The following is a 12,291-nucleotide window of genomic DNA, read 5'->3' as shown; positions in this document are numbered from 1 at the left end:
CCTCTGAATGAGGGAGACTGAGGGGTTGTTTAGAGAGCGCAGAGCGAGCGAGGCATTTGGGGTACAGCCCTGGGATGAGTCTGAGGATCTACAGAGACATGAAATCCTCTGTAAGGGACTCTCAGCCATGCATGTAGCTCTGTATCAGTGAACAAAGAGAAGAAAAGGACTGGGGTGTAGGTGTGTATCAGTGGCCGAAGGGAAGAGGTAGACTGATATGTAGGTGGCCTAGACTTGTACAGCTGATCCAGCTGATCTGAGTACAGTGTCAGTTTCATCACCAGCATCTAAACCAATGAGATGAAGTTAATGCTGAAAAGGACGATTTGCCCATATACAGTTGTGCTCAAAAGTTCGCATACCCTGAAAGAAATTGTTAAACATTGGCATTTATTTGGAAAATATGACTGATAATGCAAAAGAATTTTTTCTTATTTAAGGATAGTGGTCATGTGAAGTCTTTATTATCACATAGTTGTTTGACTCCTTTTTAAATCATAATGATAACTGAAATCACCCAAACAGCCCTGATCAAAAGTTCACATATCCTTGAATGTTTGGCCAAATTATAAACACACAGGTTGACACACACAGGTTTAAATGGCTATTAAAGGGAAGTTCCCACACCTGTGACTCATTGTAATTGTAATTAGTGTCTGTGCATAAATACTCAGTGAGTGTCTCAGCTCATGAGGTGATGCACTGACTTGGCTGGATACTGCACCATGGGGAAGACAAAAGAACTGCCAATGGACCTGCGTACTAAGGTAGTTGAACTTTATAAAGCAGGAAAAGGATATAAAAAGATATCTAAACACTTGAAAATGCAAATCAGTACTGTTCAAACCCTGATAAACAGGTGGAAAATAAGAGGTTCTGTTGATACTAAGCCACGGTCAGGTAGACCAAGAAAGATTTCACCCACTTCTGCCAGAAGAATTGTTCAGGATGCAAAGAAAAACCCACAAACAACTTTGAGAGAAATACAGGCTGCTCTGGAAAAAAGTGGAGTTGTTGTTTCAAGGAGCACAATAAGGAGGTACTTAAACACAAATAACCTGCATGGTCGAGTTGCCAGAAGAAAGCCGTTACTGCGCCCATGCCACAAAAAGGCCTGCTTACAGTACGCCAGACAACACCTAGACAAGCCTCACAGCTTCTGGAGCACAGTCATTTGGAGTGATGAGACCAAAATTCACAACCACAGTCACAACCATAAACACTATGGTTGGAGAGGAGTCAACAAGACCTACGGTGAAAAGTACACCATCCCCACTGTAAAGCATGGTGGTGGATCTCTTATGTTTTGGGGCTGTGTGAGCTCCAGTGGCACAGCAAAGTTAGTCAAAATTGATGGCAAGATGAATGCAGCATGTTATCAGAAAATACTGGCAGACAATTTGCATTCTACTGCATGGAAGCTGTGCATGGGACGCTCTTGGATGTTCCAACATGACAATGATCCGAAGCACAAGGCCAAGTTGACCCTCCACTGGCTACAGCAGAAAAAGGTGAAGGTTCTGGAGTGGCCATCACAGTCTCCTGACCTCAACATCATTGAGCCACTTTGGAAAGATCTCAAACATGCAGTTCATGCAAGACAACCTAAAAATTTACAGGAACTGGAGGCATTTTGCCAAGAAGAATGGGCAGCTATACCACCTGAGAGAATTAAGGACCTCACACACAATTATTACAAAAGACTGCATGCCATCATTTATGCTAAAGGGGGCAATACACGGTATTAAGAACTAAAGGTATGCAAACTTTTGAAGAGGGATTATTTCCGCATTTTCTTTATTGTCATGTTTTGTTTGATGATTGTGCCATTCTGTTATGCCTTACATATGAACTTGAGTCCTATAAGAAATAATATACATGTGTTTTGCCTTCTCACTCATGTTTTCTTTAAAAAAATGGTACACATCTTGCAAATTCTCCCAAGGTATGCAAACTTTTGAGCACAACTGTAATAGATACTACACTTGCATAAAAACCAATAACATTTTCAAATGTATTGTCCTTCGACTGTAGAGGCCATAGAACACATGCGTACTGTGTCCCATTGTAACAAGATGACCTCAGATAACACTTCCCCTTCAGCAGTCAGGCCAGCACTCCCAGATGGGTCTAGTGAACACAGGCGCAGCCTAGCATGCAATATCATGATGGAGCTCCAGTCTTAGTTTTCAGCTTCCGCCTTGATATGGTTTGTGGCTTTAATGTAGTTGTTGCCATGGTGTCAGAGTAAACAGAATACAAACACAAACTTGTGCAACTCTGCTCAGATAAAGGCCTTATAAACTGCCACTTTTGGCTGAATGCACACTCTGTTAAATGGTGTGTGTCTGAAACACATTTATATACACAGCTTTTAGCATGCACCAGCAGGGATGGAAATAGCACCCCCAGTGCATAGGAGTTTTAACCATTCTAGGTCTTACTAGTAGCAGATTCGCTCACTGTTAACGGACCACATTCATTCAGTACACCCATCTGATTCTAGTAAAACCTGGATTGGTTGAAACTACTATTGCATACTGCATTGGAAGTATTATTTCATCCCTAAGAGCAGTTTTTTTTTACAAAAGCACATAATGCAACCATGTAAGTGGGAGAATAACACATCATGAGCCCCAGAATGGGTGGATCCATCTCAGCACTCTGGTGCAGACTGGCACCATGATGTCAACTGCGATAACCCCACCCACTCTCCTCCCAACCCCGCCCCTTTCAGGAAGTATGACACGCTGATCCAGGCGCAGGCCCGCGAGCTGTCACACCTGCGGCAGGCGATGCGCGAGGGGCGGGGCATCTGCCACATCCTGACGCAGCACTTGGGCGACACCACCAAGGCCTTCGAGGAGCTGCTGCGCGCCAATGACGTGGACTACTATGCCAGCCAGAGCTTCCGGCAGCAGCTGGCACAGAGCACCGCACTGGCTGAGAGGGTGGCTGCTAAGATCAGCGGCCGTGAGTCACTCATTTATCGTTTAAATGATTTATGCTCAATTCTTAGTTATTCAAAATGAGTTATTCAATATTCATTTAAAAATGATCTACCTTCAAGAGCAATTTAATGGTCACAAGTGAAGGTCCAAGTCATTAAAGCTGTCTGACAGTCTGAGGTTGCTGAAAAACAGTAAGAAGGATAGCCACAATGAGTCATGTAAAGAATATGTTGTACAGAAAACTGGTCTTTCTTTTCCAGCGTTTCAGGCACTCTTGTACGACAAAGGGAAAAAAATAGTTTCAAAGTCTGAGATTGCTATTCTCCTTCTCTTGTGGCTCCCTTGTGCACCACCTGGCTCATATGTACAATTTTTTATGGATCGGTAATACAGAAAGCATTGCATGATGGGAAGTGGGAAAGTGACCATCTTTTCCACTTTCCACAGGGGATTGCTCGGGACTCCATGATGAAAAGATGGGCCACGAGCTCCTCGCTCTACGGTGGGTTTTGAGAAAAGCTGCCTGGTTCTACCTTCGCTCGTGTCTCACTGCCGTGGTACAGGCCCCTTTCACCCTCAGTCTGCGTTTCACTTCCTTCCTCCCACTTCCTGTTTCCTCCCCGGTGCCCTGTATCAGCCAGTTTTGCTTCCCCCCCACCCCTCTGACATTTCTGCAGCTCGTCACATCCCTAAATTCAATTTAACTAAAGATGCCATTTCCAGCACAAACAAACAAGGAGATAATTCCATGTCTCTTCTCTTTTTACTACATTTCCCACCAGACTTAGGGCATACATTGATATATGTTACACAATCAATTTCACTACAAAAAAGATCTGAAACCGCTTTTGTTTCATAAGTTGTGGATTTTACAATGACATTACCTGACTCTGATTATCTCGTTTAACTGAAAGCCCATAAATATTTCAAAATATATTCCAAAAGATATTTTTTTTCTTTTTAATTTTTTTTGTTCAGTTTATTCAACAAGAAGAAGGGAAGAAATTTGTTATAGATGAATATTGTTATTACTGCTAGTTGCGAGGTTTCCAAAACCTTCATCTAAGCACTGGTCCTCATGTTGTTGTTGCATCTTGCTCTCTGTCCAGACTGAGCAAGGAGCTCCAGCAGAAGGACAAGATTATAGAGTCCCTTCACACCAAACTGCAGCAGCACTCGGACACGCCCTCCAGCAGCCATGCCCTGTCTGAGACCACTGACCAATCGGACAGGACCTCCTTTGTGTCAGATGAGCAGGGCTCCACCAATGAGGACTTGGAGCTGTGCTCAGACATGGATGGCGCCAGCGAGTATGCACATGAGGAGCAGGGCAGGCGTGTGGGTCCCGGGCAGATTGGCACAGGTGGGCATGTGTACACACACACACACACACACACACCAGCGAGAGCCATCTCATGCTCAGAAAAGGAAAACACTGAGGAAGATTTGGAAATCATTGACCACCATGTGTGTTTTTTCCACCTCATGAACATTTCACTGCCACGCTCAGAGGAGGGCATGAATTCATTTGTTGCTTTTTGTCTCTGGTCACACTGAGGACACGCCTGTCCCATCCCATGAGCACCGTGCCATTCTTCAACCACTGCCTGTTTTCTTCCAGATCTGCACCACCACAGTGGCACTCCGCCACAGCACTTGTCAATCCCATCATCAACCACTGCATCTCATGGAACTCAGTCATCCTGCAGCTGTCCCACCATGCCGTGCACACTGCACGGGCCAGCGGAGAGTGAAGCTCAGAAAGGTAGGCTGGGCTGAGAATGCAAGTGGCAGGGGCAACTGTATTCCAACAGCATTCAAACAACGTCATCTCTGTTCTTTTCTGATTGTGTAATAGTGACCTATTTGCATTGAAATATAGCTTTAAGAGGTGTTTTTCACCCTGTAACCCTATGTCATTCATCTTAAAGCGGCCCTAAAGGTGTTCTATGAAAGAGGATCGGCAATTTACTTTGCATTATTATTTAACAGAGTCATTGGAGGCTGAAATTATATTGATGTTCTCATAAACAAAGTCCCACAGTATTTGAAAATGAAAGCCAGAAGTGTTTGGTGTGTTTGGCATGGAAGCACCAAACAAATGGTACTAATGTGGCAGGCTTGCAAATGCAAAAATGCTTGGTCTGTCCATCTGAATGCTTTCTCCTGGGGTTTCTGTGCTAATGGAACAAGGTTGTCATCAATAGCTACACAGTTAGCAGTCAGGTAGCTCTGAAAAACAGCCACAGCGACAGTGTAACACCACACTGGGACACTGTGTCCCTCTTTCTGTTCTTCGTGTCTCCAGACCTGTACTCTGGGCCCGTCTCCAGCTCTCTCCCTGTCCCCTTCACCCACTACTGCCCCAAACTCTCAGACCCGAGGGAGCCCTCACCCTTCGACCCCCATTCTCCTCTCCCCGGGCCCGGGGTGTTCTCACTGGCCGAGGTTCACGAGGAGCTGCAGTTGCTGCAGAGGCAGCTGGGAGAAAGTGAGCTGCCGCAGAGGGAGCAGCGCCTGCGGGCATATGCGCCTGGACTGCTGCACAGAGCACGCTCAGTATGGCTTACCCCCTCACAGCTGGGGCTGACCGCAGATCCCAAATCAACGCTGCTCGCATGCTATAGGGCCACCACCCAGGGAGAGCAGGAGACACTGCATCCAACATCAGTTTTACTCTGATTGGCTGCAGAATTTGTCATTTTCACCCCAGTCCAAATACCTAAACAATGAGTAATCCATCCAAGACTGCAAGTGCAAACTGAAACAATCATCACAAAAAGTAACAAGTGCTGTCAATCAAGTTAGCAGGCCTTACAGCTGTTTGGAAAATAATTTACCAAACAATTGTGACCAAAAATGTGACAGTTACCTCAACTGTTTGAAGACTGAATTCTTATGCAAAGTAGTATACCCATGAGCTTGCAGTTAAAGACTGTTATGGCAGAGGTCTCATGACAGTGGTGAGGATTTGAGAAGGTTCTAACTAGAGACCTAAGAAATGGGAGTGGCCACTGCAGCAGCTGTGCTAGAGGGGTTTGATTACAGCTGTTTGCTTCGGTCTGGTTCTACATCTGTCTGCTAATGCATGGCTTTCCCTTGCATGCTCAGCTGGTGTGGCTGTGCTAACAAAACAGCACATATTATATAAGTAGATGCACTGGATGCATTATTTTATAGGTTCAATTGCTTAGCCCATATACCTTAAAAACCATGAAAGAATACATAGTCCAATCAAGTGTTGATGTTATTAACTTTCACTACAGTTTGAATTGGTGTGTAAATATTCATTCTGTTTACTATGGGTTTTGAAGGGGAATGTAACCTTGTGATTCTGCATCATCCATTTTCTTTTGCTTTTTGCTGTGTCTGTGTGGTAGGCAGGAGAATGAATGCTCTGTAAATGCAGTTATGGAGCTCTCTAATGTTGTTTTTTTTTCTCCTCTCTTGACTCAGGTTTTGCTGGTCCTCATGTCAAGGCGCTGGCTAACTTCCCCTCACCAGCCCGCTCCCACCCAGATTCCTCCAGTTACCTCCCTCTGTCCCATCATGCCTTTCACCAGCCCAAGCTCGCCAGCACTGACGGAAGCTCCAAGGTCGATGGGAGCCCGCTGGAGAGCAGTGCATTGTGGGATATGGGCCACACAAGTGGGCCGGTCGGAGTCGGCACTTACGGTACTGTTTCCTCGGGATCATCAGGGTACCGGTCCGGTGTCAGCTACACAGGTAACACCCCCCTTTCTGGCTCTGCTTTTGTTGGCTCTCTGTGTGTGTCTGTCCGCTAACAGACGCTGTCCATGTCATCGCTCAGGGGCAGACCTGATCGAGGAGCACCTGAGAGAGATCCGTGGCCTGCGGCAGCGCCTGGAGGACTCCATCCGGACCAACGAACGGTTGAGGCAGCAGCTGGAGGAGAGGCTGGCCACAACAGGCCGGCACAATGGTAAGAGGCCCTGCTTCAGGGCGAGCTCCAAAGTGGCTCAGTCAGCAACTCTACATTCTTCCATTCACCCACATTACAAAGCAGTAGGAGGAGCGGAGTGGGGGTCAATACCATCTCAATTCAGTCAGTTCAAGGAATAAATTGAAATTCAATTCATTAATTGAAAATCACCCCATCATTCTCTACGAAAACGTTTCAATTGAATTCCATGGGGCCCTGCATTGCTTTGATGACATCAGCAGAGTAGCACCTATCTTCCAATTGGTGCACAATTCACTGTGGTGTGCTATGTGACTGGTGGAGTGTGGAGGATTACATTCATCTTGTATTAGCACTCCTGCATGATGTCACATTGAGATGGACCTAATATATAATTGCTATTCCCAAAAGAGTGTTCAATAAAAGGTAAAAGACATAAAAAACTGGTTGGGCAGGGCTACTGTAGGTCCTCCCTCACTGAGTGTGCCCTCCACTGCAGGGGCGCCCACCAATATCTACATCCAGGGCCTGGAGTCCCTCAGCCAGCTGACCAATGAGAACCAAGCCCTGAAGGAGGAGATCCTGGGCCTGCAGGCACGACTGCAGGCTAGCAGAGGTACCATGCGGAGCCATGCATGTCCCATTGTTGGAGGAGTTTGCAACAAAGCTGTTTCAGGAACCTGTGATTTAACAGACCGCCTGTCAATGTTACAAAACACTCAGATCGAAAACATTTGCCAGTAAACTGAAGTGAACGGCTGAGGTAGAAGGCCTCCACTGAACCCTGCGTTTTGCGTGTGACTCTCAGACAGCTGCCAGGAGGCGGAGCAGCTGCGGGAGGCAGTGCTGACTGGGCGGGCGCAGCTGAAGCAGGCGGAGCTGGAGGCAGAGGAGTGGAAGGAGGAGCTGAGGAGGCTGCAGGCGCACAGCTGCAAGCAGGGGCAGGAGATCCAGCAGCTGCGGCAGGATCGGCAGAACAGCCAGGAGAACAACAACAGGTACTGAGTCTTCGCTGGAGGGATACATGTGGAGGCAACATTCTTTAACACAGTAACATTTGCCTCTGTTTACTGTTAATGGACAATGCATCGTTGAAAATGATAAAGGTACTAAGTCACACTCTGGGCAACATCAGTGGTACAACAGCTGTACAGTGCAGGTACTTTTAAACTACATGTGATTCAAGTGACCACATTTACTGACCGTACACTCTATGACTGACTGTACACTGTATGTATGAGTGTATTTATAGTTACTATATTTACTATAAGTGACTGTGATTGTATATACAGTGATTATGAGTGACTATATACAGTCACTTACAGTAAATACTATCACTCATAGTCACTGTATATACAGTACAAATATGCACTGTCGACAATTGACTGTATTGACTGTAAGTGATTGTATATACGGTGACTATATATTATCACTTATTTACTCTACGTAATTGTATAAACAGTGACTGTATATGAGTAACTGTATTGACTGTCGTTGTATATACACTCACTGAGCACTTTATTAGGAACACTATACTAATACTGGGTAGGGCCTCCTTTGCTCTCAAAACGGCCTCAATTCTTCATGGTATGGATTCCACAAGATGTTGGAAACATTCCTTTGAGATTCTGATCCATGTTGACATGATGACATCATGCAATTCCTGCAGATTTATAAGCTGCACATTCATGCTGTGAATCTCCCGTTCTACCACATCCCAAAGGTGTTCTATTGGATTCAGATCCGGTGACTGGGAAGGCCACCGAAGAACATTGAACTCATTGTCATGTTCATGAAACCAGTTTGAGATGACTTTTGCTTTGTGACATGGTGCATTATCATGCTGGAAGTAGCCATTAGAAGATGGGTAAATTGTGGCCATGAAGGGATGCACATGGTCAGCAACAATACTCAAATAGGCTGTGACATTCAAACAATGATTGATTGGTATTAACAGGCCCTAAGTGTCCCAAGAAAACATTCCCCACACCATTACACCACTGCCACCAGCCTGGACTGTTGACACAAGGCAGGTTGGGTCCATGGATTCATGCTGCTGGCGCCAAATTCTGACCCTACCATCTATGTGCCTCAGCAGAAATGAAGATTCATCAGACCAGGCTACATTTTCCCAGTCTTCAACTGTCCAGTTTTGGTGAGCCTGTGCCCACTGAAGCCTTAGCTTTCTGTTCTTGGCTGACAGAAGTGGAACCCGACATGGTCTTCTGCTGTTGTAGCCCATCCGCCTCAAAGTTCAACGTGTTGTGTATTCCGAGATGCTTTTCTGCTCACCACAATTGTACAGAATGGTTATCTGAGTTACTGTAGCCTTTCTGTCAGCTCAAACCAGTCTGGCCATTCTCCGTTGACCTCTCTCATCAACACGGTGTTTCCGTCTGCAGAACTGCTGCTCACTGGATGTTTTTTGTTTTTGGCACCATTCTGAGTAAACTCTAGAGACTGTTGTGCGTGAAAATTCCAGGAGATCAGCAGTTACAGAAATACTCAAACCAGCCCATCTGGCACCAACAATCATGCCACGGTCAAAATCACTGAGATCACATTTTTCCCCCATTCTGATGGTTGATGTGAACATTAACTGAAGCTCCTGACCCGTATCTGCATGATTTTATGCATTGCACTGATACCACATGATTGGGTGATTAGATAAGTGCATGAATAAGTAGGTGTACAGGTGTTCCTAATAAAGTGCTCAGTGAGTGTATATTATATTGTATATGTAGGTATATTGTATATAGTTACTATGAGTAGCTGTATTTACTGTGACTGTACCTACCACTGTGTCTCTAGGCTGCAGCATGAGGTGAACCTGCTCCAGCAGCAGCTCTCAGAGAGCCGCCAGCTTCTGCACTCATTGCAGTGTGAGCTTCAGGTGTATGACCGCATGTGCGGACATGCCAAGGGCCCCCACGCAGGTGAGCGCCCCACAGCCGTGCAGAAGAGAGAGTAGAGAGAGTGCCACCTGTAGGCAGCTGTGGCACGAAATGTAACTCTAAAATATAAATGAACCATCCGGGCCAAACACACTCTTTCTCTGGGCAGGGTACGGATATGAGGTAAAGTCCTTCGAGGGGCCCTCATCCCAGGAGCTGGGGGAGCTGCTGGCAGAGGTTCGGGGTCTCCGGGTGCAGCTGGAGCAGCAGCTGGGTGTGGCCATCGGCCACAGAATGTCTGTCAGCCCCTGTAAGAGGCTGCTGTTCCATGGTGAGGATCTGCCAGGAACAGGACCATATCCTAACCATGCTTTCTGTCTGTCTCACCACTAAGGCTCGGTCTCCATGCCTCTGTCTGTGCTTCAAAAGTGTCCTATTGCTTTCATTCCCCCCACCACCCCCCGTCCCTTCCCACCCCAGACCCTGCACCCTCTCCGCCTGTCAGGGACATGGGGCTGTTTAACACCGCGTCCCCCTACACTATGCTCACTGACCAGGAGGAGGCACCACTCGCAGGCAACGGTGTGCTTTTAACCTCAGTTGTTTTAACTGGCATGCTCATTACCGCCATGTTATTACCGTGATGCGTGCAGTCTGTGGATCCACTGTTAAGTGTAAGCTAATGGCACAACATTTAATGTAAGCTAGCAGTGCTATATTAAACGGAAAACTAGCGGCACAGCATTTAATGTAAGCTAGCAGTGCTACACTAAACATAAACTAGCGGCCACTACATTAAACATAAAGTAGCAGCGCTACATTAAACGCAGTGTAGTGGTGCTTTGTTAAACATCAGCTAGCGGTGCTACATTAAGCTAATTGTGCAATGTCAGCGAACGGCTCTCTGTAACCTAGAGCAGCTGTGAGAATAAGCTCATCTCCCAGCAGATCCACTGAACCCGCATGCCGCACTGGTGGGGGAGGCGCCGGATGGCTCGTTCGCCAACAAGAACGGGCGGCATGCCGTTGGGCATGTGGATGACTTCAGCGCGCTGCAGCAGCAGGTGCTGGAGGGCAAGGCGCTGGTGAGCAGGATGCAAGCATGCCTGCTGGGGCTCGGCTCGGGAGAGGTGAGAGTCACGCCGCACAGTCTCCAGGGATAGTCACCCCCCAGTGCCTGTCATTGTGTCTCACCCCTGTTCCTCTGTCCCCACGTGGCTCCGCAGATGGCCGTGGACTGCGCCGGGGTGGCCGGGCTTCTGGCCAATGCCAAGACGCTGAGGCAGATCCTGGAGGAGGCCGCGTCGCTGCTCAAGATGTTCTGGAGGGCAGCGCTGCCTGACAGTGAGAGGTTCACCCAACATGCCCAAAAGGTCAGAGCACTGCCCTCTCTTCTTCATCCCCACCCCCTGCTCAGCAAAGCGAGACTCAGTGCCTTGAGCTCACGGAGGGGGTGGTCCTTTTCTCTCTCTCTCTCCCTTTTTATGTCTATTTTCTTGCTATTTCTCTGTTTTTTATTTTTAATTTTATCTCTTAACTGATGAATGGTAATGATTGTTGGGCAGTTTATTGTTTTAAATGAAGACTTGAAAGTCAAAAGTCTCTCTCCCTATTTTCCTCCCTCTCTTTCTCCCTCCCACCCCTTCTCTCTACCTCTCCTCTCTGTCCCTGTCTCTCTCCCTCCCTTTCCCTCTCCCCCTCTCCCTCTCTCCCTCCCTGTGGGCCCCAGGAACAGGACCTGATGGAGGAGATCCACCAGCTGAAGCAGAAGGTGGGGGAGCAGGAGGAGTTGCTGCAGGGCACAGTTGCCAGGCTGAGGAGCACCAATCGCACTAAGGAGAGCATGGAGCACTTCATCATCAGCCAGCGTGAGTGCCGACAGGATGATTGGTCACATGAGTAATACATGCATAAGTACATACATTAGTAATACATGCTTGAGTATACAATTCAAAATTTTAGAAATTTACAATCCAAATCATATCATATCAAAATGTAGTACTTTCTCTACCTTTTCTGTGTGTATGTTATGTTATGTTATGGGGATATATTGCAAAATTATATCAATTGTGAAACAGACTGCTGTATATGCATATAATTGCATGTACAAAGCAATTACAATAACTGATATATTTTATAATGTGTGCCATATAATTAGCAAGTCATGTGCTTGTATTTTGGTTGAAACATACTTCTTTTAGTGAGGGTTCTCTTACCTGTGGGCAGAGATAGAATTGTCCTGGGGTTGGTAGCAGACTGGGTGTGCATGTGTGTGTGCGTGGGTGTACCAAAGAGAGACTGAGGATCCTCAGTGCTGGTCTCCTTCCACACTATACTGTGTTCATAGCATGTTGTTCAGGACAACAGAAAACCTATTCACTTTTTGCATTCACAGTATCAAGGACACGTGACGTCCTGAAAAAGGCCAAGTCAAATTTGCAGGTAAGCTGAAGTCATTTTCAGTGTTATTGTTTTCCAAATTGTTATTAGATACATAAAGACATAAAATAATATCAAAAAACAT

General features: G+C 46.4%; 1 protein-coding gene across 4 annotated transcripts in view; it reads left to right on the top strand.

Moving 5' to 3' along the window:
* LOC118795950 (myomegalin-like) overlaps positions 1-12,291 on the top strand; it is a 59,104-nt gene that overhangs the window by 42,853 nt on the left and 3,960 nt on the right. Inside the window, exons 29-44 of one of the 4 annotated variants that reach the window (XM_036554769.1) lie at positions 2,738-2,973; positions 3,399-3,453; positions 4,061-4,314; positions 4,573-4,716; positions 5,260-5,442; positions 6,408-6,677; positions 6,763-6,894; positions 7,373-7,489; positions 7,682-7,871; positions 9,685-9,809; positions 9,937-10,098; positions 10,248-10,349; positions 10,716-10,897; positions 10,994-11,140; positions 11,497-11,635; positions 12,163-12,209. In XM_036554769.1, coding sequence (XP_036410662.1) covers positions 2,738-2,973; positions 3,399-3,453; positions 4,061-4,314; positions 4,573-4,716; positions 5,260-5,442; positions 6,408-6,677; positions 6,763-6,894; positions 7,373-7,489; positions 7,682-7,871; positions 9,685-9,809; positions 9,937-10,098; positions 10,248-10,349; positions 10,716-10,897; positions 10,994-11,140; positions 11,497-11,635; positions 12,163-12,209 — 2,485 coding nt within the window. Of the gene's footprint in view, positions 1-2,737; positions 2,974-3,398; positions 3,454-4,060; positions 4,315-4,572; positions 4,717-5,259; positions 5,443-6,407; positions 6,678-6,762; positions 6,895-7,372; positions 7,490-7,681; positions 7,872-9,684; positions 9,810-9,936; positions 10,099-10,247; positions 10,350-10,712; positions 10,898-10,993; positions 11,141-11,496; positions 11,636-12,162; positions 12,210-12,291 lie in introns of all 4 variants that reach the window. The other 3 variants (XM_036554768.1, XM_036554771.1, XM_036554770.1) reach the window with 3 other exon arrangements.

Source organism: Megalops cyprinoides, chromosome 20 (genome assembly GCF_013368585.1).
Source record: "Megalops cyprinoides isolate fMegCyp1 chromosome 20, fMegCyp1.pri, whole genome shotgun sequence".
Classification (NCBI taxonomy): domain Eukaryota; kingdom Metazoa; phylum Chordata; class Actinopteri; order Elopiformes; family Megalopidae; genus Megalops; species Megalops cyprinoides.
Note: the sequence above shows the minus strand (reverse complement) of the source record. Positions and strands in the feature narration are given on the sequence as shown.